At 45.1% G+C, this 23,966-nt stretch overlaps 2 protein-coding genes across 3 annotated transcripts; one reads left to right on the top strand and one right to left on the bottom strand.

Annotated features, from left to right (window-relative positions):
- Positions 1–785: 785 nt before the first annotated feature.
- LOC121568695 (peroxiredoxin-4-like) lies at positions 786–11,809 on the bottom strand. The gene is made up of 6 exons (XM_041879090.1): positions 11,677–11,809; positions 11,305–11,422; positions 11,040–11,156; positions 10,832–10,954; positions 10,611–10,741; positions 786–790 (listed from the first exon to the last, which is right to left on the bottom strand). Exons 1-6 carry the CDS (start codon positions 11,807–11,809, stop codon positions 786–788), a joined length of 627 nt encoding a protein of 208 aa, XP_041735024.1.
- A 314-nt stretch (positions 11,810–12,123) lies between these two features.
- On the top strand, positions 12,124–23,781 carry LOC121569291 (pyruvate dehydrogenase E1 component subunit alpha, mitochondrial). Of its 2 annotated transcripts, XM_041880113.2 has the most exons (13): positions 12,124–12,276; positions 18,540–18,560; positions 19,647–19,715; positions 19,917–20,090; positions 20,217–20,343; positions 20,525–20,616; positions 20,744–20,836; positions 20,914–21,069; positions 21,138–21,209; positions 21,560–21,627; positions 22,266–22,374; positions 22,508–22,648; positions 22,724–23,781. In XM_041880113.2, exons 1-13 carry the CDS (start codon positions 12,214–12,216, stop codon positions 22,745–22,747), a joined length of 1,209 nt encoding a protein of 402 aa, XP_041736047.1. In that variant the 5' UTR covers positions 12,124–12,213; the 3' UTR covers positions 22,748–23,781. The 2 variants fall into 2 exon arrangements, with proteins under 2 accessions (XP_041736047.1, XP_041736045.1); XM_041880111.2 differs by having other exon boundaries at positions 12,125–12,276; positions 22,508–23,781.
- The last annotated feature ends 185 nt before the right edge of the window (positions 23,782–23,966 follow it).

Below are 23,966 nucleotides of genomic sequence, written 5' to 3'. Positions count from 1 at the left end.
GGGTTAGTTAAGGGAAAGGGGCATCTAGATTCGATCAAAGTAATTTTACAGAAATGCAAAAAATGAATACATATTTATCCTCCATTGTGATTCAGGTGTTTGTCTATTCATGTTTAACTTTGCATTTTACTATCAGCAATTGAAGACCACACTAATCACATCACTGATAGAAGCTGTTGTAAGGTTTCATACCAGTGTTAAAAGTTTTAATTTTCCTCATTTACATTTTAGTCATTTAGCAGACGCTCTCCAGTGAAGGTTGTTGAGTTGGCTAGTCTTGTTCAGGGTGCGGTGTTCCAGAATGTTCAGATATAAATGTATTGTGTAGAACATATATGATTGCCTGTCCTATAGACATCATGTCAGCTCTATTCATTACATTTCTATCTGTAATGTTTAACTTCATTGAACAGATCCCTCTGGTAGACTGTCGTTCACATCAGCTGGTCTAAATACTGGATTATAATTCCGACACAAACATCAGTCTCATCAGTATTAGATAAATATATATTAAATTAAAGCAGCATTTGGGGGTCCTCCTAGCACAAGGCTGGAGCCCCACAATGCTCTGTTTACAGTGCATAGCACATTTTATGTTTACCAAATAGCATGACTCAAATTCAACAGTCCAGAAGTTCTAGCCCTAAGGTGTGCTATAGAGCCATCAACTGGTCTGAAGCTGTCATCTTTCTTTACAATAACAATAGGCTTCCTGCACCTTCAGTAATAGGACCTTTAATTAAAATACTAAATTGATTCCTTGTATAAACTGCAGAGTGATATGATTACGCTAACAAAAGAGTGAGAGGAGTTTGATCGCCATCTTGTGGTGTAAAAGGAAGTTACAGGTAAAAACAGGTGATTAATAATAATAATAATAATAATAATATGCCATTTAGCAGACGCTTTTATCCAAAGCGACTTACAGTCATGTGTGCATACATTTTTTTGTGTATGGGTGGTCACGGGGATCGAACCCACTACCCTTGGCGTTACAAGCGCCGTGCTCTACCAGCTGAGCTACAGAGGACCAGAGGACCAGAGGACCAGAGGACCAGAGGACCAGAGGACCAGAGGACCAGAGGACCAGAGGACCAGAGGACCAGAGGACCAGAGGACCAGAGGACCAGAGGACCAGAGGACCAGAGGACCAGAGGACCAGAGGACCAGAGGACCACATATGACAAATAAACGTTTGATTTACTGTTGATACCTATCCAATTCTTTCAGATCTAGTTCTTTCTGTGGTTCTCCCCTCACCTCCCCAATCACCAGTACCCAAAATACACCCTACTACCTCTATGGTACCAATATGGTACGTTGCCCACAGACAGATCTGAGACCAGTTTTAAGCCTACCCCTCAAAGGGATGGTGCACCATTCTGGCAATAAAGCCCTTTAACTACTTACCCAGAGTCAGATGAACTCGTGGATAAAAAAATATTATGCCCCCAGTGTAGTTTAAAGGAAGTTGAAGTAAGTTTTGTGAGCCTTTGATAACTAGCGTTAGCGTAATGACTGGAAGTCTATGGTATCAGCTAGCTGATTGCGCTAACGCTAGCTGATCCCATAGAACAGGGATCATCAACTAGATTCAGCCGCAGGATGATTATTTCTTGAGCGAATGGTCAGGAACATAATCACACATAATTTGTAGACTGCAAATTGACCGCAAGATGCCCAAACAGACATATACATTGACTAAAACATTATCATTTCAAACCTTGCTTACATTTGTATATGATCACATATATCTCTCTATTATGAGTGAGAATACTTTGGAACAGAATTCCAAAATCAAAATCACTTGGAGCTGATTTTCAGATGTTTTCACAGTCTTTATGTCCAGCAATAAAATATATTTCGGGGGCCAAATAAAATAGGGACGCCAGTTGAGGAACCCTATCATAGACTTCCAGTCATTGCCAAAACGTCACACCATCCCTTTAATGATTACAATTATATTTTGGGAGGGAAAAACTGGTCCTAGATCAGTGTCCAGGGGCAACTTCTCCCTGGGGCCTATAACAGTGTGCAGGCATTCTTCTTGGCACGTTTCTTGGCCTGTAGCGCCGCCCTGGTGGCCATCTCGAACACCTCCCTGACTCCGTCCATTAATCAAACACCTTGACCATATGAACAGGCAATTTGGGTTACATTTTACATTTTTGTCATTTTAGCAGACGCTCTTATCCAGAGCGACTTACAGTTAGTGAGTGCATACATGAATTTTATTTTTTTATTTTATACTGGCCCCCCGTGGGAATCGAACCCACAACCCTGGCGTGTGTGTGTGTGTGTGTGTTAAGAACACTACCTGTGTGGTGTGTGTTAAGAACCCTAGCTGTGTGTGTGTGTTAAGAACCCTAGCTGTGTGTGTGTGTGTGTTAAGAACCCTACCTGTGTGTGTGTGTGTGTTAAAAACCCTACCTGTGTGTTTGTGTGTTAAAAATCCTACCTGTGTGTTTTGTGTTAAGAACCCTACCTGTGTGTGTGTGTGTTAAGAACCCTACCTGTGTGTGTGTGTATTAAGAACCCTTCCTGTGTGTTAAGAACCCTACCTGTGTGGTGTGTGTTAAGAACCCTACCTGTGTAGTGTGTGTGTTAAGAACCCTACCTGTGTGGTGTTTGTGTGTGTTAAAAACCCTACCTGTGTGTGTGTGTGTGTGTGTGTGTGTGTGTGTGTGTGTTAAGAACCCTAACTGTGTAGTGTGTGTTAAGAACCCTACCTGTGTGGTGTGTGTTAAGAACCCTACCTGTGTTTGTGTGTTAAAAATCCTACCTGTGTGTGTTTTGTGTTAAGAACCCTACCTGTGTGTGTGTGTGTGTGTGTGTGTGTTAAGAACCCTACCTGTGTGTTAAAAACCCTACCTGGTTGTGTGTGTTAAGAATCCTACCTCTGTGTGTGTGTGTGTTAAGAACACTACCTGTGTGGTGTGTGTGTTAAAAACCCTACCTGTTTAGTGTGTGTTAAGAACCCTAGCTGTGTGTGTGTGTGTTAAGAACCCTTCCTGTGTGTGTGTGTTAAAAACCCTACCTGTGTGTGTTTTGTGTTAAGAACCCTTCCTGTGTGTTAAGAACCCTACCTGTGTGGTGTGTGTGTTAAGAACCCTACCTGTGTGGTGTTTGTGTGTGTGTTAAAAAGCCTACCTGTGTGTGTTTTGTGTTAAGAACCCTACCTGTGTGTGTGTGTATGTTAAGAACCCTTCCTGTGTGTTAAGAACCCTACATGTGTGGTGTGTGTGTTAAGAAACCTACCTGTGTAGTGTGTGTTAAGAACCCTACCTGTGTGGTGTGTGTTAAGAACCCTACCTGTGTGGTGTTTGTGTGTGTGTTAAGAACCCTACCTGTGTGTTAAAAACCCTACCTGGTTGTGTGTGTTAAGAACCCTACCTGTGTGGTGTTTGTGTGTTAAGAACCCTACTTGTGTGGTGTGTGTGTTAAGAACCCTACCTGTGTGTGTGTGTGTGTGTGTGTTAAGAACCATTCCTGTGTGGTGTGTGTGTGTGTGTGTGTGTGTTAAAAACCCTACCTGTGTGTGTGTGTGTGTGTGTTAAGAACCCTACCTGTGTAGTGTGTGTTAAGAACCCTACCTGTGTTTGTGTGTTAAAAATCCTACCTGTGTGTGTTTTGTGTTAAGAACCCTACCTGTGTGTGTGTGTGTGTGTGTGTTAAGAACCCTACCTGTGTGTGTGTATGTTAAGAACCCTTCCTGTGTGTTAAGAACCCTACATGTGTGGTGTGTGTGTTAAGAAACCTACCTGTGTAGTGTGTGTTAAGAACCCTACCTGTGTGGTGTGTGTTAAGAACCCTACCTGTGTGGTGTTTGTGTGTGTGTTAAGAACCCTACCTGTGTGTTAAAAACCCTACCTGGTTGTGTGTGTTAAGAACCCTACCTGTGTGGTGTGTGTGTGTTAAGAACCCTACCTGTGTGTGTGTGTGTGTTAAGAACCCTTCCTGTGTGGTGTGTGTGTGTGTGTGTGTTAAAAACCCTACCTGTGTGTGTGTGTGTTAAGAACCCTACCTGTGTAGTGTGTGTTAAGAACCCTACCTGTGTGGTGTGTGTTAAGAACCCTACCTGTGTTTGTGTGTTAAAAATCCTACCTGTGTGTGTGTGTGTGTGTGTGTGTGTTAAGAACCCTACCTGTGTGTTAAAAACCCTACCTGGTTGTGTGTGTTAAGAATCCTACCTCTGTGTGTGTGTGTTAAGAACTCTACCTGTGTGGTGTGTGTGTTAAAAACCCTACCTGTGTAGTGTGTGTTAAGAACCCTAGCTGTGTGTGTGTGTGTGTTAAGAACCCTACCTGTGTGGTGTGTGTGTGTTAAGAACCCTACCTGTGTGTGTGTGTGTGTGTTAAGAACCCTTCCTGTGTGGTGTGTGTGTGTGTGTGTGTTAAAAACCCTACCTGTGTGTGTGTGTGTGTGTGTGTTAAGAACCCTACCTGTGTAGTGTGTGTTAAGAACCCTACCTGTGTGGTGTGTGTTAAGAACCCTACCTGTGTAGTGTGTGTTAAGAACCCTACCTGTGTGGTGTGTGTTAAGAACCCTACCTGTGTGGTTGTGTGTTAAGAACCCTACCTGTGTGGTGTTTGCGTTGTGTTAAGAACCCTACCTGTGTGTGTGTGTGTGTTAAAAACCCTACCTGTGTGTGTGTGTTAAAAACCCTACCTGTGTGTGTTTTGTGTTAAGAACCCTTCCTGTGTGTTAAGAACCCTACCTGTGTGGTGTGTGTGTTAAGAACCCTACCTGTGTGGTGTTTGTGTGTGTGTTAAAAAGCCTACCTGTGTGTGTTTTGTGTTAAGAACCCTACCTGTGTGTGTGTGTATGTTAAGAACCCTTCCTGTGTGTTAAGAACCCTACATGTGTGGTGTGTGTGTGTTAAGAAACCTACCTGTGTAGTGTGTGTTAAGAACCCTACCTGTGTGGTGTGTGTTAAGAACCCTACCTGTGTGGTGTTTGTGTGTGTGTTAAGAACCCTACCTGTGTGGTGTTTGTGTGTGTGTTAAGAACCCTACCTGTGTGTGTGTGTGTGTGTTAAAAACCCTACCTGTGTGTTTTGTGTTAAGAACCCTACCTGTGTGTGTGTGTATTAAGAACCCTACCTGTGTGCGTGTATTAAGAACCCTTCCTGTGTGTTAAGAACCCTACATGTGTGGTGTGTGTGTGTTAAGAACCCTACCTGTGTGGTGTTTGTGTGTGTGTTAAGAACCCTACCTGTGTGTTAAAAACCCTACCTGGTTGTGTGTGTTAAGAACCCTACCTGTGGTGTGTGTGTGTGTGTGTGTTAAGAACCCTACCAGTATGGTGTGTGTGTGTGTTAAGAACCCTACCTGTGTATGTGTGTGTGTTAAGAACCCTACCTGTGTGTGTGTGTGTGTGTGTGTGTGTTAAGAACCCTACCTGTGTGGTGTGTGTTAAGAACCCTACCTGTGTGGTGTTTGTGTGTGTGTTAAGAACCCTACCTGTGTGTTAAAAACCCTACCTGGTTGTGTGTGTTAAGAATCCTACCTCTGTGTGTGTGTGTTAAGAACACTACCTGTGTGGTGTGTGTGTTAAAAACCCTACCTGTGTAGTGTGTGTTAAGAACCCTAGCTGTGTGTGTGTGTGTTAAGAACCCTTCCTGTGTGGTGTTTGCGTGTGTGTTAAGAACCCTACCTGTGTGTGTGTGTGTTAAAAACCCTACCTGTGTGTGTGTGTTAAAAACCCTACCTGTGTGTGTTTTGTGTTAAGAACCCTTCCTGTGTGTTAAGAACCCTACCTGTGTGGTGTGTGTGTTAAGAACCCTACCTGTGTGGTGTTTGTGTGTGTGTTAAAAAGCCTACCTGTGTGTGTTTTGTGTTAAGAACCCTACCTGTGTGTGTGTGTATGTTAAGAACCCTTCCTGTGTGTTAAGAACCCTACATGTGTGGTGTGTGTGTTAAGAAACCTACCTGTGTAGTGTGTGTTAAGAACCCTACCTGTGTGGTGTGTGTTAAGAACCCTACCTGTGTGGTGTTTGTGTGTGTGTTAAGAACCCTACCTGTGTGTTAAAAACCCTACCTGGTTGTGTGTGTTAAGAACCCTACCTGTGTGGTGTGTGTGTGTTAAGAACCCTACTTGTGTGGTGTGTGTGTTAAGAACCCTACCTGTGTGTGTGTGTGTGTTAAGAACCCTTCCTGTGTGGTGTGTGTGTGTGTGTTAAAAACCCTACCTGTGTGTGTGTGTGTTAAGAACCCTACCTGTGTGCGTGTGTTAAGAACCCTTCCTGTGTGTTAAGAACCCTACATGTGTGGTGTGTTAAGAACCCTACCTGTGTGGTGTTTGTGTGTGTGTTAAGAACCCTACCTGTGTGTTAAAAACCCTACCTGGTTGTGTGTGTTAAGAACCCTACCTGTGTGGTGTGTGTGTGTGTGTTAAAAACCCTACCTGTGTGTTTTGTGTTAAGAACCCTACCTGTGTGTGTGTATTAAGAACCCTACCTGTGTGCGTGTATTAAGAACCCTTCCTGTGTGTTAAGAACCCTACATGTGTGGTGTGTGTGTGTTAAGAACCCTACCTGTGTGGTGTTTGTGTGTGTGTTAAGAACCCTACCTGTGTGTTAAAAACCCTACCTGGTTGTGTGTGTTAAGAACCCTACCTGTGGTGTGTGTGTGTGTGTGTTAAGAACCCTACCAGTATGGTGTGTGTGTGTGTGTGTTAAGAACCCTACCTGTGTATGTGTGTGTGTTAAGAACCCTACCTGTGTGTGTGTGTGTGTGTGTGTTAAGAACCCTACCTGTGTGTGTGTGTTAAGAACCCTACCTGTGTGGTGTGTGTTAAGAACCCTACCTGTGTGGTGTTTGTGTGTGTGTTAAGAACCCTACCTGTGTGGTGTGTGTGTGTGTGTTAAAAACCCTAACTGTTTGTTTTGTGTTAAGAACCCTACCTGTGTGTGTGTGTGTGTGTTAAGAACCCTACCTGTGTGCGTGTATTAAGAACCCTTCCTGTGTGTTAAGAACCCTACATGTGTGGTGTGTGTGTGTTAAGAACCCTACCTGTGTGTTAAAAACCCTACCTGGTTGTGTGTGTTAAGAACCCTACCTGTGGTGTGTGTGTGTGTGTTAAGAACCCTACCAGTATGGTGTGTGTGTGTGTGTGTTAAGAACCCTACCTGTGTATGTGTGTGTGTTAAGAACCCTACCTGTGTGTGTGTGTGTGTGTGTGTGTGTTAAGAACCCTACCTGTGTGTGTGTGTTAAGAACCCTACCTGTGTGTTAAAAACCCTACCTGGTTGTGTGTGTTAAGAACCCTACCTGTGGTGTGTGTGTGTTAAGAACCCTACCAGTATGGTGTGTGTGTGTGTGTGTGTGTGTTAAGAACCCTACCTGTGTGTGTGTGTTAAGAACCCTACCTGTGTGTGTGTGTTAAAAACCCTACCTGTGTGTGTTAAAAACCCTACCTGTGTGTGTTTTGTGTTAAGAACCCTTCCTGTGTGTTAAGAACCCTACCTGTGTGGTGTGTGTGTTAAGAACCCTACCTGTGTGGTGTTTGTGTGTGTGTTAAAAAGCCTACCTGTGTGTGTTTTGTGTTAAGAACCCTACCTGTGTGTGTGTGTATGTTAAGAACCCTTCCTGTGTGTTAAGAACCCTACATGTGTGGTGTGTGTGTTAAGAAACTTACCTGTGTAGTGTGTGTTAAGAACCCTACCTGTGTGGTGTGTGTTAAGAACCCTACCTGTGTGGTGTTTGTGTGTGTGTTAAGAACCCTACCTGTGTGTTAAAAACCCTACCTGGTTGTGTGTGTTAAGAACCCTACCTGTGTGGTGTGTGTGTGTTAAGAACCCTACTTGTGTGGTGTGTGTGTTAAGAACCCTACCTGTGTGTGTGTGTGTGTTAAGAACCCTTCCTGTGTGGTGTGTGTGTGTGTGTTAAAAACCCTACCTGTGTGTGTGTGTGTGTTAAGAACCCTACCTGTGTGCGTGTGTTAAGAACCCTTCCTGTGTGTTAAGAACCCTACATGTGTGGTGTGTTAAGAACCCTACCTGTGTGTTAAAAACCATACCTGGTTGTGTGTGTTAAGAACCCTACCTGTGTGGTGTGTGTGTGTGTGTTAAAAACCCTACCTGTGTGTTTTGTGTTAAGAACCCTACCTGTGTGTGTGTGTGTATTAAGAACCCTACCTGTGTGCGTGTATTAAGAACCCTTCCTGTGTGTTAAGAACCCTACATGTGTGGTGTGTGTGTGTTAAGAACCCTACCTGTGTGGTGTTTGTGTGTGTGTTAAGAACCCTACCTGTGTGTTAAAAACCCTACCTGGTTGTGTGTGTTAAGAACCCTACCTGTGGTGTGTGTGTGTGTGTGTTAAGAACCCTACCAGTATGGTGTGTGTGTGTGTGTTAAGAACCCTACCTGTGTGTGTGTGTGTGTGTGTGTTAAGAACCCTACCTGTGTGTGTGTGTGTGTGTGTGTTAAGAACCCTACCTGTGTGTGTGTGTTAAGAACCCTACCTGTGTGGTGTGTGTTAAGAACCCTACCTGTGTGGTGTTTGTGTGTGTGTTAAGAACCCTACCTGTGTGGTGTGTGTGTGTGTGTGTTAAAAACCCTACCTGTTTGTTTTGTGTTAAGAACCCTACCTGTGTGTGTGTGTGTTAAGAACCCTACCTGTGTGCGTGTATTAAGAACCCTTCCTGTGTGTTAAGAACCCTACATGTGTGGTGTGTGTGTGTTAAGAACCCTACCTGTGTGGTGTTTGTGTGTGTGTTAAGAACCCTACCTGTGTGTTAAAAACCCTACCTGGTTGTGTGTGTTAAGAACCCTACCTGTGGTGTGTGTGTGTGTGTTAAGAACCCTACCAGTATGGTGTGTGTGTGTGTTAAGAACCCTACCTGTGTATGTGTGTGTGTTAAGAACCCTACCTGTGTGTGTGTGTGTGTGTGTGTGTTAAGAACCCTACCTGTGTGTGTGTGTTAAGAACCCTACCTGTGTGTTAAAAACCCTACCTGGTTGTGTGTGTTAAGAACCCTACCTGTGGTGTGTGTGTGTTAAGAACCCTACCAGTATGGTGTGTGTGTGTGTGTGTGTGTGTTAAGAACCCTACCTGTGTGTGTGTGTTAAGAACCCTACCTGTGTGTGTGTGTTAAGAACCCTACCTGTGTGTGTTAAGAACCCTACCTGTGTGTGTGTGTTAAGAACCCTACCTGTGTGTGTGTTAAGAACCCTACCTGTGTGTGTTAAGAACCCTACCTGTGTGTGTGTGTGTGTGTGTGTTAAGAACCCTACCTGTGTGTGTTAAGAACCCTACCTGTGTGTGTGTGTTAAGAACCCTACCTGTGTGTGTTAAGAACCCTACCTGTGTGTGTGTGTTAAGAACCCTACCTGTGTATGTGTGTGTGTTAAGAACCCTACCTGTGTGTGTGTGTGTGTTAAGAACCCTACCTGTGTGGGGTGTGTGTGTGTGTGTGTGTGTGTGTTAAGAACCCTACTTGTGTGTGTGTGTTAAGAACCCTACCTGTGTATGTGTGTGTGTTAAGAACCCTACCTGTGTATGTGTGTGTGTTAAGAACCCTACCTGTGTGTGTGTGTGTGTTAAGAACCCTACCTGTGTGTGTTAAGAACCCTACCTGTGTGTGTGTGTGTTAAGAACCCTACCTGTGTGGGGTGTGTGTGTTAAGAACCCTACTTGTGTGTGTGTGTGTGTGTGTGTGTTAAGAACCCTTCCTGTGTGGTGTGTGTGTGTGTGTGTTAAGAACCCTACCTGTGTGTGTGTGTTAAGAACCCTACCTGTGTGTTGTGTGTGTGTTAAGAACCCTACCTGTGTGTGTGTTAAAACCCTACCTGTGTGTGTGTTAAGAAGCCTACCTGTGTGGTGTGTGTGTGTGTGTGTGTGTGTGTTAAGAACCCTACCTGTGTGGTGTTTGTGTGTGTGTGTGTTAAGAACCCTACCTGTGTGGTGTTTGTGTGTGTTAAGAACCCTACCTGTGTGTGTGTGTTAAGAACCCTACCTGTGTGCTGTGTGTGTGTCCGTTAAGAATCCTACCCGTGTGTGTGTGTGTGTGTGTGTGTGTGTGTGTGTGTGTGTGTGTGTGTGTGTGTGTGTGTGTGTGTGTGTGTGTGTGTGTGTGTGTTAAGAACCCTACCTGTGTGTGTGTGTTAAGAACACTACCTGTGTGGTGTGTGTGTGTGTGTGTGTGTGTTAAGAACCTTACCTGTGTGTGTGTGTTAAGAACCCTACCTGTGTGGTTTGTGTGTTAAGAACCCTACCTGTGTGTGTGTGTGTTAAGAACCTTACCTGTGTGTGTGTGTGTGTGTGTGTTAAGAACCCTACATTTTAGTCATTTAGCAGACGCTCTTATCCAGAGTGACTTACAGTTAGTGTGTGCATACATTATTTTTTTATTACTGGCCCCCCGGGGGAATCGAACCCACAACCCTGGCGTTGCAAACACCATGCTCTACCAACTGAGCTACATCCCTGCCGGCCATTCCCTCCCCTACCCTGGACGACGCTGGGCCAATTGTGCGCCGCCCCATGGGTCTCCCGGTCACGGCCAGCTACGACAGAGCCTGTGTGTGTGTGTGTGTGTGTGTTAAGAACCCTTCCTGTGTGGTGTGTGTGTGTGTTAAGAACCCTACCTGTGTGTGTTAAGAACCCTACCTGTGTGGTGTGTGTCGGTTTGTTTCAGAGCCTGGACCAGACGCAGGGTCTCCTCTACAGAACGTCCTACTGGGAGGTCATTTAAGATCACCTGTCTCAGAACACCTACACTGTCTATGATGAACAGACCCCTGGAGAGGAGAAGAGAGGAGAGAGTAGAGGAGGAGTGGTAGAGGAGAGGAGAAGGGGAGAGGAGAAGGGTGTGTGTGTGTGAGCCCTACCTGAGTGTGTGTCCCAGGTCCTCCATGTAGACGCCGTAGTCCTTGGCAATCTGGTGTGTGATGTCAGAGAGAAGAGGGATTTTCATTAGTCCAAGCCCACCCTGCTTCCGAGGAGTGTTGATCCTGTTGACATGGAAAATCAATCAATCAATTTGTATTTGTAAAGCGGGGTAAAGGGGTGAGAGGTCAGGGATCAGAGTTCGTATACCAGGCCAGGTGTGTGAACTGGGAGTCTGTAGAGCAGGCGACCACCTCGGCTCCGACGGCTCTGAACTCTTCCACATGCTCACTGAAAGCTATCACCTCAGTGGGACAGACAAACGTACTGCGAGACACACGCATACACACACTTTTACTGAGCTGTATAGGGAATTCTCGGATCATTACTCAACTTTCTTAAATGTTATCTGGGTCTCTGGTCTTGACTGAGATGAGCTGAAAACAGCAGCCCAGTGGTAGACTGAGGTACTCACAAGTCCAGAGGGTAAAAGAGCAGGACCAGGTATCTTCCTCTGTAGTCCAACAGACTGAGCTGTTTCAACTGTCCATCAACTACTGCTGTCCCCACCCAGTCTGGAGCAGGCTTAGAGACTAAGAGAGGTATGAGAGCCGGTAATGAGCTGTAATAATTACTAACACTTTCTAGTTGTACCATCCACTCTCTCTCTCTCTCTCTCTCTCTCTCTCTCTCTCTCTCTCTCTCTCTCTCTCTCTCTCAGTGTACTCATGTAATCATGTGAGGACTAAAAGTGAATAAATACAGCAACATGATGAGCAGGCAGTTGCTTATTATAACATTGCAGTGCACAGGTAAAATAGATATCAGGTAACGCACGTGGTGGGACTCTTTGCCTTGCTCATGTGCAGGGAACAGCCAGGGACAGGTGGGCAATGGACCTTCTTGCTGTCTGTCGCTTCAGCCGAGTTACAGAAGTATAAAATAAGTGGATCAATTGTTAAAAGCGTCCAGGACGTCATCTCCATTTCCCTCTGATGACAAGAACATTCCAGGGTAGTTCGAGTGAAAGCACACAGAGTCAGCAGCTGGACATTATTGCTTTTTCCCATGGTGGCAGAGCAGCGAAAATGTTAGAGCATTTAAGGATACAGCCAGGCAATAAAAAAACTACAACTTCAAGCAGTTTTAGAATAGATCTAGATATTCAACAACAATAATGCGGTTGAACTTTGTGCAGGCCTGCACCTAATCTTTATTATCATAATGTAATTAATTGCCTTCTGTCTTGGCCAACCCCGTGATAGTTTTAGTTGGCCACCCGACCCACCACGGAAGTGTCAGCTGATCTATGTTGTCGACGTTAATCCGTTAGCTAGCTAGGTCGGCTGTTCTGTACTGGTGGTAGAGCGAAGTGTCCAGTAGCATGCAAAATATGTTGACCCTCATCTCAAACGTGTTCCGACTTGGCAACGCCAGCAAGAATGTGGTACGTACTTCTGGCAACATACGTGCTGCTGTCCAAGGTGCTGAAAGCTAGCTAGGTGATTTCGCTATGAGATAGCAAGCTCGCTAACTACATGTGCCAGATGAGAGGTTGCTAGTAGCTTCAGTCCCAGATAGCATTGCTGACCTTGTAGATGTCGGCCCGTTAACATGGTCACTCACAGTCCGAATTGAACAACACAACATCCAAATCATTGTTGTTCAGTGGTTGCATTGATGACAGCCTGTCCATGCATTTATTAGGCCAGATTAAATTTGAACATATATGTGTAGGATGTATCGGTATAACGAGTATTGCAGTATTTTATTTATTTAATATTTATTTCCTATAAGTTGACAATTCTGAAGTACAGGGAAAAGCAGAACAGGTGCAATGGATTTTTTTGGGAAACATATTGAGACCTACTCAATCAAGGTTTTTTCATTATTTTTACTATTTTCTACATTGTAGAATAATAGTGAAGATGTCAATAACTCATATGGACTCATGTAGTAACCCAAAAAGTGTTAAACAAATAGAAATATATTTTATATTTGAGATTCTTCAAAGTAGCCACCCTTTGCCTTGATGACAGCTTTGCACACTCTTGGCAATCTCTCAACCAGCTTCATGAGGTAGTCACCTGGAATGCATTTCAATTAACAGGTGTGCCTTGTTAGAAGTTAATTTGTGGAATTTCTTTCCTTCTTAATGCGTTTGAGCCAATCAGTTGACAAGGTAGGGGTGGTATACAGAAGATAGCCCTATTTGGTAAAAGATCAAGTCCATATTATGGCAAGAACAGCTCAAATAAGCAAAGAGAAACGACAGTCCATCATTACTTTAAGACATGAAGGTCAGTCAATATGGACAATTTCAAGTGCAGTCGCAAAAAGCATCAAGCGTTTGATGAAACTGGCTCTCATGAGGACCGCCACAGGAAAGGAAGACCCAGAGTTACCTTTGCTGCAGAGGATAAGTTCATTAGAGTTACCAGCCTCAGAAATTGCAGCCCAAATAAATGCTTCACAGAGTTCAAGTAACAGACACATCTCAACATCAACTGTTCAGAGGAGACTGCATGAATCAGGCCTTCATGCTTGGGCCAAGAAACACGAGCAATGGACATTAGACCGGTGGAAATCTGTCCTTTGGTCTGGAGTCCAAATTTGAGATTTTTGGTTCCAACCGCGGTGTCTTTGTGAGACGCAGAGTAGGTGAATGGATGATCTCCGCATGTGTGGTTCCCACAGTGAAGCATGGAGGAGGAGGAGATGTGATGGTGTGGGGGTGCTTTGCTGGTGACACTGTCAGTGATTTATTTAGAATTCAAGGCACACTTAACCAGCATGGCTACCACAGCATTCTGCAGCGATACGCCATCCCATTTGGTTTGCGCTTAGTGGGACTATCATTTGATTTTCAACAGAACAATGAGACAACACACCTCCAGGCTGTGTAAGGGCTATTTAACCAAGAAGGAGAGTGATGGAGTGCTGCATCAGATGACCTGGCCTCCACAATCACCCGACCTCAACCCAATTGAGATGGTTTGGGATGAGTTGAACCGCAGAGTGGAGGAAAAGCAGCCAACAAGTGCTCAGCATATGTGGGAACTCCTTCAAGAATGTTGGAAAAGCATTCCAGGTGAAGCTGGTTGAGAGAATGCCAAGAGTGTGCCAAGCTGTCATCAAGGCAAAGGGTGGCGACTTTGAAAATCTAAAATATAATTTGATTTGTTTAACACTTTTTTGGTTACTACATGATTCCATATGTGTTATTTCATAGTTTTGATGTCTTCACTATTATTTTACAATGTAGAAAATAGTAAAAATTAAGAAAAACCCTTGAATGAGTAGGTGTGTCCAAACATTTGACTGTTACTGTATATAAATAGTGGGAAGCACAAATAAAACATTACAAATCACGGCAGCTGAACAGTGTTTCCTGCGACACATTGGTGCGGCTGGCTTCCGGGTTAAGCTGGCAGGTGTTAAGGAACGCGGTTAGGTGGGTCATGTTTCAGAGGACGCATGACTCCGCCTTCACCTCTCCTGAGCCTGTTGGGGAGTTGCAGCGATGAGACGATCGAAAATTGGGGAGAAAAAGGGGGCAAAAATAAATAAAACGGCATGATCATTACATAGGTGCACCTTGTGCTGGGGACAATAAAAGGCCACTCTAAAATGTGCACTTCTGTCACACAACACAATGCCACAGATGTCTCAAGTTTTGAGGGCGCGTGCAATTGGCATGCTGACTGCAGGAATGTCCACCAGAGCTGTTGCCAGATAATTTAATGTTAATTTCTCCAAACAGCCTCACAACCGCAGACCACGTATATGGCGTTATGTGGGCGAGCGGTTTGCTGATGTCAACGTTGTGAACAGAGTGCCCCATGGTGGCGCTGGGGTTATGGTATGGGAAGGCATAAGGTTATGCACAATGAACACAATTGCATTTTATTGAATGCAATTTGAATGCACAGAAATACCGTGACGAGATCCTGAGTCCCATTGTGAGGCCCATTTTTTTTTTTTTACGGTATCTGTGACCAACAGATGCATATCTGTATTCCCAGTCATGTGAAATCCATACATTAGGGCCTAATGAATTTATTTCAATTGACTGATTTCCTCATATTAACTATAACTCAGTACAATCTTTGACATTTTTGTTCAGTATAAAAGCAGATTTACCTAGCTCCGTGGAGACCCTAGGATCCTCAAGAGTTAACCAATCCTGTGAACGGGTTAGGCAACTCAGGTGTCTATACTTCAACAGCAAAGTTAGATAAGACAGAAGTTTCTGAAGTAGGGCCTTGTAAACACAAAGGGAGTAATGTAGAGATCTACAGGTCTTTAGTGAAGTCCAGCCAACCTTTTGATACAAGATGCAGTAATGAGTATCAAAACTGTCACCTGTAACAAAATGAAGGGCACTATGGTAGATGGCATCCAAAGGGTTAAGAGTAGTAGCAGCTGCACTTTGATAAATAATATCACCATAATCTAGAACAGATAAAAAGGTTGACTGAATAATCTGCTTCCTACTGCTTAGAGAAAGGCACAATCTGTAGAAAAGGCCAACTTTAAATCTTAGCTTCTTAACCAGCTCATCTGTACAGTGGGGAGAACAAGTAGACCAGGATCCACACTTAAGCAGACCAGGATCCAATTGGTTGGCCCCTTTGGATTTCTCTTTGTCTATTGATACACTGCCGATTTTGCAGGTTTTCCTACTTACAAAGCATGTAGAGGTCTGTAATTTTTATCATAGGTACACTTCAACTGTGAGAGACGGAATCTAAAACAAAAATCCAGAAAATCACATTGTATGATTTTTAAGTAATTCATTTGCATTTTATTGCATGACTTAAGTATTTGATCACCTACCAACCAGTAAGAATTCCGGCTCTCACAGACCTGTTAGTTTTTCTTTAAGAAGCCCTCCTGTTCTCCACTCATTACCTGTATTAACTGCACCTGTTTGAACTCGTTACCTGTATAAAAGACACCTGTCCACACACTCAATCAAACAGACTCCAACCTCTCCACAATGACCAAGACCAGAGAGCTGTGTAAGGACATCAGGGATACAATTGTAGACCTGCACAAGGCTGGGATGGGCTACAGGACAATAGGCAAGCAGCTTGGTGAGAAGGCAACAACTGTTGGCGCAATTATTAGAAAATGGAAGAAGTTCAAGATGACGGTCAATCATCCTCGGTCTGGGGCTCCATGCAAGATCTCACTTTGTGGGGCATCAATGATCATGAGGAAGGTGAGGGATCAGCCCAGAACTACACGGCAGGACCTGGTCAATGACCTGAAGAGAGCTGGGACCACAGTCTCAAAGAAAACCATTAGTAACACACTACGCCGTCATGGATTAAAATCCTGCAGCGCACGCAAGGTCCCCCTGCTCAAGCCAGCGCATTTCCAGGGCCGTCTGAAGTTTGCCAATGACCATCTGGATGATCCAGAGGAGGAATGGGAGAAGGTCATGTGGTCTGATGAGACAAAAATAGAGCTTTTTGGTCTAAACTCCACTCGCCGTGTTTGGAGGAAGAAGAAGGATGAGTACAATCCCAAGAACACCATCCCAACCGTGAAGCATGGAGGTGGAAACGTCATTCTTTGGGGATGCTTTTCTGCAAAGGGGACAGGACGACTGCACCGTATTGAGGGGAGGATGGATGGGGCCATGTATCGCGAGATCTTGGCCAACAACCTCCTTCCCTCAGTAAGAGCATTGAAGATGGGTCGTGGCTGGGAAACACACAGCCAGGGCAACTAAGGAGTGGCTCCGTAAGAAGCATCTCAAGGTCCTGGAGTGGCCTAGCCAGTCTCCAGACCTGAACCCAATAGAAAATCTTTGGAGGGAGCTGAAAGTCTGTATTGCCCAGCGACAGCCCCGAAACCTGAAGGATCTGGAGAAGGTCTGTATGGAGGAGTGGGCCAAAATCCCTGCTGCAGTGTGTGCATACCTGGTCAAGACCTACAGGAAACATATGATCTCTGTAATTGCAAACAAAGGTTTCTGTACCAAATATTAAGTTCTGCTTTTCTGATGTATCAAATACTTATGTCATGCAATAAAATGCAAATGAATTACTTAAAAATCATACAATGTGATTTTCTGGATTTTTGTTTTAGATTCCGTCTCTCACAGTTGAAGTGTACCTATGATAAAAATTACAGACCTCTACATGCTTTGTAAGTAGGAAAACGTGCAAAATCCGCAGTGTATCAAATACTTGTTCTCCCCACTGTATGTGATTTGAAAACCGAGGGGGTATTCAAGTTTATGAAATTCACATTTGAACTAATAGAGGCATAGGACCGCGGCGGCACTGTTCAGTGGCCATGGTGCTGATTCGGCATTCGCCCTTTTCTAGGCGCTGTCCATGGTGGTTAATGTTTGTACGCAGGGCACAACCATAGAGATCCTATTAAATTACTAGAGGAGCTATGTCATGAACCCTCAAAGTTCCGGAATGGTATGATAATGGCAGCCATTTTGGTCAGGGAGAAATCCAAACCAGACTAAGAATGTCTTAACTCTTTTGTCTTGCCCATTCACCCTCTGAATGGCACACAGACACAATCCATGTCTCAATTGTCTCAAGGCTTAAAAATCCTTCTTTAACCTGCCTCCTCCCCTTCATCTACACTGATTTGAAGTGGATTTAACAAGTGACATCAATAAGGGATCATAGCTTTCATCTGGATTCACCTGGTCAGTCTGTCATAGAAAGAGCAGGTGTTTTCAATGTTTTGTACAGTCAGTATATAAGTAAGGCATGTGATATATCAGAAATTGTGTAATATAATTATTGTCAACCTAAAATATTCTCATATAATAAAAAATACAGTTTATACAGGCTTTATACAAATGTTCTGTATAAATAGCCTCTAAAATATATGTAAACAGACCATAAATGTCTCAATGTTTGTTTTCTTGGAAAGCTGTGAGTGTTATTATATGATACAATATCAGTACTTGTTGCATTTACAACTTGTCTAAGTCCTATCATCTACTGATTTCAGCCAGAGTACGGCTGTGGATTGACTGCATTGTTTGAATGGAATGTTGACATATTGGCTGTTAAATTAAAAAATGTATGGAATCATTCTACAAAAACTGACTGGCTACCTGCACAGTATGTTTATTAGCTAGCTAATCTTCACATTCATTGTTTTACACAATATCTTATCACAGCACTGGCTGACCATGGTTAACCAACTCCCTGACCAAAATGGCTAACCTTTTATACTGTCATAAGAACATTCATGTCCATTGTAGTATTCTAATTTCTAATTCTATGGACACAACAAGGGATTCCCGCATGGGGAATTTACGTTTGCCGCATAGTGGCGCTCTGATGTTGGTACGTAGCATTGACTGTATATGAATGTGCGTAGGCTAGTGATGGTTGGTGCAATTTGTGTACTAATTTCTTGGCCGTCTGCCTCTGGTCTATAGGCTTTCCTCTGTAATGCTCTCTGTGAACTTCAGCACACCCACTCAGCCTCATTCTCTCACCCTGAACTTATCAGCACACCTTTCATGGTTAGAAAGATACTAGTCCCTAGGGGCTATGCGTTTTTGGATAGGTTCCCCTATAGTGTTTTAAAGATTAATTATTTTCGACACCTCTCTTTCTCCTCTCTCTACCTATGACTCCCCTCTCTCTCCCCCTCCCTCTCTCCCCCTCCCTCTCCCCCCTCTCTCCACCCTCTCTCTCCCTGGCTTTCTTGTAGGGAGCCCAAACAGTGTCAGAGGTAAGGAGCTCATAGCGCTGCTGTCCTGTCGGCCTGATCTAGCCTGTAAGACCTTGAACACAACACAGCTCATATAGAGCACAGCCTGTGTGTGTGCTGATAGATGCCCTGCCCTGACTCTCTTTGGTGCGCTGTAGTACGTAGTGAATAATGGGATTGGTAGTGATAATGGTAGTGATAGTGGTATTGGTAGTGGTGGTAGTGATAGTGGTAGTGGTATTGGTAGTGATAATGATATTGGTAGTGGTGATAGTGGTAGTGGTAGTGGCGGTAGCGATAATGGTAGTGGTATTGGTAGTGATAATGATAATGGTAGTGATAATGGTAGTGGTATTGGTAGTGATTGTGGTATTGGTAGTGATAGTGATAGTGGTATTGGTAGGGGTAATGATAATGGTATTGGTAGTGATTGTGGTATTGGTAGTGATAGTGATAGTGGTATTGGTAGGGGTAATGATAATGGTAGTGGTAGTGATTGTGGTATTGGTAGGGGTAGAGGTAGTGATAGTGGTATTGGTAGGGGTAGTGATAATGATAATGGTAGTGATTGTGGTATTGGTAGTGGTAGTGATAATGATAATTGTAGTGGTAGTGGTAGTGGTATTGGTAGTGATTGTGGTATTGGTATTGGTAGTGGTAGTGATAATGATAATGATAGTGGTAGTAATAGTCCTGACTACAGATTAGTCTGCTTTGTCCCAACCCTCTACTCCTCCATATTAGGGCAGAGATCTAGAGTTCAGCTGTCAGACTCCTCTGGATGTGCTCTGGTCTGATTGGGTGGCTCCTCTGTTGCCCAGCTGCTGATTGGCCTGTCCGAACACGTCGATTTAACCTCAACACCCGACCCAGCAACCCCCCGACAACTACCAATACCACCAGTTAGTACCAGAGCACCCAGACCTAGTTAGAGCCAGCCAGTCAGATCCAAACAGAGAAACCTGAACCTCAAACAGCCACGTTCCTTCTGCAGAACCCCCAGTCCTCCTTTCACACTGTGGCCCAGGGCAGGGCTGGATTTAGCCTTTGGGGGTGGGGCCATTGGACTTGTATTTCCTGTGTGTGTGTGTTACTCTCTCTCTGCAGGGGGCCAGGATGGTGGTGTCCACACGCTCCATCGCTGACTTCACCCCACAGGCCAGCTTTCACATCAAGGTGAGTCCACATACACACATGTGCATTTGTTTTGACATTTAATGAATAGACTTCTCCTAGACATGTCTATTCTACACAACACACTTCTATCACACCAACAAGCCCTAGATACAGTATGAAATGGGAACTTCCTCATCAAACTGTTATCTGATTGGTTGGCTGAGCTGCCTGTCTCCCTCCCTTCCCTGTGCTGTCCAATAGAAGTGTGAGCTGCACCGTCTGGAGGAGGGCCCCTCTGAGACGGCGGTGTTGACCAGAGAACAGGGCCTCCAGTACTACAGGACCATGCAGACCATGAGACGCATGGAGCTGAAGGCTGACCAGCTTTACAAGCAGAAGATCATCAGAGGCTTCTGCCACCTCTACGACGGACAGGTCACAACACACACACATAAACACACAGCAAGAGAGACAGGAACACACACACACATAAACACACAGCAAGAGAGACGGGAACACACACACTCCCCTCCTCTCTCCTAGCTGTTGGTTGTGTTACAGGAGGCATGTGCGATGGGCATCGAGGCGGGCATCAACCCAACAGACCACCTGATCACAGCGTACCGTGCCCACGGCTACACCTTCACACGGGGTGTGTCCGTTAGAGAGATCATGGCTGAACTCACAGGTGAGACACACCTAGAAACTGATCGAAGGTCAGATTTGTAATTCCCCTAATGGTTACAGTCAGGATTTAAGGAAGATAAACTGATCATTCTACCTGAAATACATCTCTAATCTCTCTCTCTGTTCTTTCTCTCTCCCTCGCTCTCTCTCTCTTTCTCTCCCTTTCTCTCCCCCATTCTCAGGTCGTAGAGGGGGTGTGGCCAAAGGTAAAGGTGGTTCTATGCACATGTACGCTAAACACTTCTATGGAGGGAATGGAATCGTTGGGGCTCAGGTAACACTCTGAACAGGTCACTCACTCACTCACTCACACACACACACACACACACACCTAGACCGAGAGGGGAAGATGAGACACACACACCCATGCATTCTCGCAGTGTGTGTGTGTGTGTCTACAGGTTCCATTAGGGGCAGGTGTGGCCCTAGCCTGCCAGTACCAGGGCAACAACCAGGTGTGCGTGGCGCTGTACGGAGACGGAGCAGCCAACCAGGTGAGCTCTATCTATCTCACGGTTACAATGAAGTTATTCAATCAGCATCATCATCGTCTCTCCTCTTGTCCAATCAGGGCCAGATCTTTGAGTCGTTCAACATGGCGGCTCTGTGGAAGCTGCCGTGTATCTTCATCTGCGAGAACAACAAGTTCGGCATGGGGACGTCTGTAGAGAGGTCCTCCGCTAGCACTGAGTACTTCAAGAGAGGAGACTATATACCTGGAATCAAGGTAGGACACACACACACAGTCAGTGAGTGTAACTTTGCTATATTGACCCCTATGTCCCTGTGGTGTAGGTGGATGGCATGGACGTGCTGTGTGTGAGGGAGGCCATCAAGTTTGCTGCAGACCACTGCAGAGCCGGGAAGGTGAGCTATGATTGGTTGTAGAGCTGGAGAAGAGTTCTGATTGGTGCAGAGATGAAAAAGTTATAGCTGGTTTAAGAGCTTAAAGAATCACTTTGTCAAAGGGCTGATCATATTCTAGTATCACACCTGTGTCTGTTTCCTGACAGAGGGAGGCTCAGTGACCAGCAGAATAGAGACTCTAGTACAGAGTTGTAACTGGTCCCACACTCCTGGTGTGCTGCAGGGCCAAACAGCATAGATATAGGAAGAAACCTCTGCTCCAATAGAAATCCCTGATCAGGCTATTCAGCAGTGTCATGGTGGGGTTGGCTAGCTTGTTGAGTGTCTTGCTTTTGAAACCTCTCTGGCAGGGTCCTATTGTGATGGAGCTGGAGACCTACCGTTACCATGGACATAGCATGAGCGACCCCGGGGTTAGGTGAGACATGATCTCTGACCCCTGACAATGTGTTTGTCAACTGAACACCCTGTCTCTCTCCGCCCCCTCACTCCTCACCACATCTCCCATCGCTCTCTCTCTCACTCTCTCTATTCTGTTTTTAGCCCCGCCCATTTCCTTGTGTTGCCACTCCCTAGTTTAGCCTGTGGTTGCAGAGCTCGTCCAAAGGCGGCTCAGGGTCAGAGATGGCAAACTGGGCCGCGTCCTCGATCACCTTCCTGCTCTCTACATCTATCTCTACACCTATCTCTACACCTATCTCTACACCTATCTCTACACCTATCTCTACACCTATCTTTACACCTATCTCTACACCTATCTCTAGCAGGGAGGGAGGACACACACACACACACACACACGGTCCAATTAGATTTTAGATTTAGATTTTAGTCATTTAGCAGACGCTCTTATCCAGATCGACTTACAGTTAGTGAGTGCATACAGGTCTCTCTCTCTCTCTCTCTCTCTCTCTCTCTCTCACTCTCTCTTTCTCTCTCTGTTTCTCTCTCTCTGTCTCTCTTTCTTTCTGTCTGTCTTTCTCATCAACCAAGGGCTGGTGCGGAACCTTGCTAATCATGTCTAACTCCTCTTCCTGTGTGTGATGTAACTTCCTGTAGCTACCGTTCACGTGAGGAGATCCAGGAAGTGCGCAGTAAGAGTGACCCCATCACCATGCTGAAGGAACGCATGCTGTCCAACAACATGGCTTGTGTGGAGGAGATCAAGGTACACACACCTTCACCGACACGCATCCACACACACACACACATGCACGCACGCACGCTCACACACACACACGGTCCAATTACTCAAATGATTTCCCTCCTTGCCACCTTCTCTCTGTCCTCCCTCCCTACAGGAGATAGATGTAGAGATCAGGAAGGTGATCGAGGACGCGGCCCAGTTTGCCATCTCTGACCCTGAGCCGCCATTGGACGAGCTCTGCAACCACATCTTTGCCAACGATCTACCCATGGAGGTCCGCGGGACCAACCCCTGGGTCAAACTGAAGTCTGTCAGCTAGACACACACACCTGGACCATCCCCTCCTACCCTCTGCAACACCAACCCCTGGGTCAAACTGAAGTCTGTCAGCTAGACACACACACCTGGACCATCCCCTCCTACCCTCTGCAACACCAACCCCTGGGTCAAACTGAAGTCTGTCAGCTAGACACACACACCTGGACCATCCCCTCCTACCCTCTGCAACACCAACCCCTGGGTCAAACTGAAGTCTGTCAGCTAGACACACACACCTGGACCAAACTACAGTCCAACAGCTACACATCCCCTCCGACCCTCTGCGACACCAATGCCTGGGTGAAAGTCTACTCCTCCTCTCCTCCTTCTCCCTTCTCTCATTCCTTCGTTAGTTGTCTCTAAACGCGCAATATGAGAGGAGGTCATGACCCTGTAGGTCAGTGTTCAGTCTGTAGCAGCATTCCAAACCAGTCTGTCACCTCTGACCCTCTGATGTCACTGGTATTTATTGACAATATGTACTGTAAAGAGTATACTATGTAGTTTTATATTGATGTGTTCTCCTGATACTGAGGGACTGTAGATTGGAGGTGTATGGCTTAGGGCAGGCTGTTGTTCCAGCCTAGCACTAACACACCTGATTCAATCAGTCACCAATACATTCATTAGCTGGAACTAGTGTGTTAATGCTGATACTGACAAAGCTTGCACACCCTAGAACTCTCCAGAACCAGGGTTGGCCACCCCAGACTAAGGGAGTGTGTGTGGGGGTGGTTTTGGGTTAAACCAAGTCCATCTCTGTTTCTAATGCTCCCATCTGTTAATGTATGACCTCTGACCCAGATGTTATTAAAGCACCGTAGCACTCGTTGCACTTTGATAGATAAACTAATGAGACACCAGGCTGCAAGTCATTATTTTATCATAGGAAAAGACAAGCAATGGTAGTTCCTTTCTCTGACCTCCTCCTTTCTCCCTCTCCTTCTTGTCCTCTCTGCCTCCCTCCCTCCCCCCTCTCTCCGTGAGGAGCGGATACCGATCCAGGCCCTGATAAACTGAAGAGGAACATCTGTGAGAACTAAATGAGTGAACGATTATAATACTGTTTGTTGTGATTTGATTGAAGCAATAAAATTGGCTGAGACTGTATGATGTGTTGTTTGTGTCTGATGGGCGGCAGGTAGCTTAGTGGGTAAGAGCGTTGTGCCAGTAACCGAAAGGTCGCTGGTTCAAATCCCCGAGCCAACTAGGTGAAAAATCTGTCGATGTGCCCTTAAGCAAGGCACTTAACCCTAATTGCTCATGTAAGTCGCTCTGGATAAGAGCGTCTGCTA

This window comes from Coregonus clupeaformis, chromosome 7 (assembly GCF_020615455.1).
Source record: "Coregonus clupeaformis isolate EN_2021a chromosome 7, ASM2061545v1, whole genome shotgun sequence".
In the NCBI taxonomy this organism is placed as follows: domain Eukaryota; kingdom Metazoa; phylum Chordata; class Actinopteri; order Salmoniformes; family Salmonidae; genus Coregonus; species Coregonus clupeaformis.
Note: the sequence above shows the minus strand (reverse complement) of the source record. Positions and strands in the feature narration are given on the sequence as shown.

What these genes read in the sequence shown, in the direction of transcription:
- LOC121568695 (XM_041879090.1), bottom strand. Translation starts at nt 11,809, where the DNA reads ATGACGTCCTGGACGCTTTTAACAATTGATCCACTTATTTTATACTTC. An exon ending in GCACATGAGCAAGGCAAAGA is followed by an intron (nt 11,423 to 11,676) that starts GTCCCACCACGT and finishes TACCTCTCTTAG; the next exon opens with TCTCTAAGCCTGCTCCAGAC. An exon ending in CAGTTCACACACCTGGCCTG is followed by an intron (nt 10,955 to 11,039) that starts GTATACGAACTC and finishes CCATGTCAACAG; the next exon opens with GATCAACACTCCTCGGAAGC.
- LOC121569291 (XM_041880113.2), top strand. Translation starts at nt 12,214, where the DNA reads ATGCAAAATATGTTGACCCTCATCTCAAACGTGTTCCGACTTGGCAAC. An exon ending in GCAACGCCAGCAAGAATGTG is followed by an intron (nt 12,277 to 18,539) that starts GTACGTACTTCT and finishes GCTTTCTTGTAG; the next exon opens with GGAGCCCAAACAGTGTCAGA. An exon ending in GCCACCTCTACGACGGACAG is followed by an intron (nt 20,091 to 20,216) that starts GTCACAACACAC and finishes GTTGTGTTACAG; the next exon opens with GAGGCATGTGCGATGGGCAT.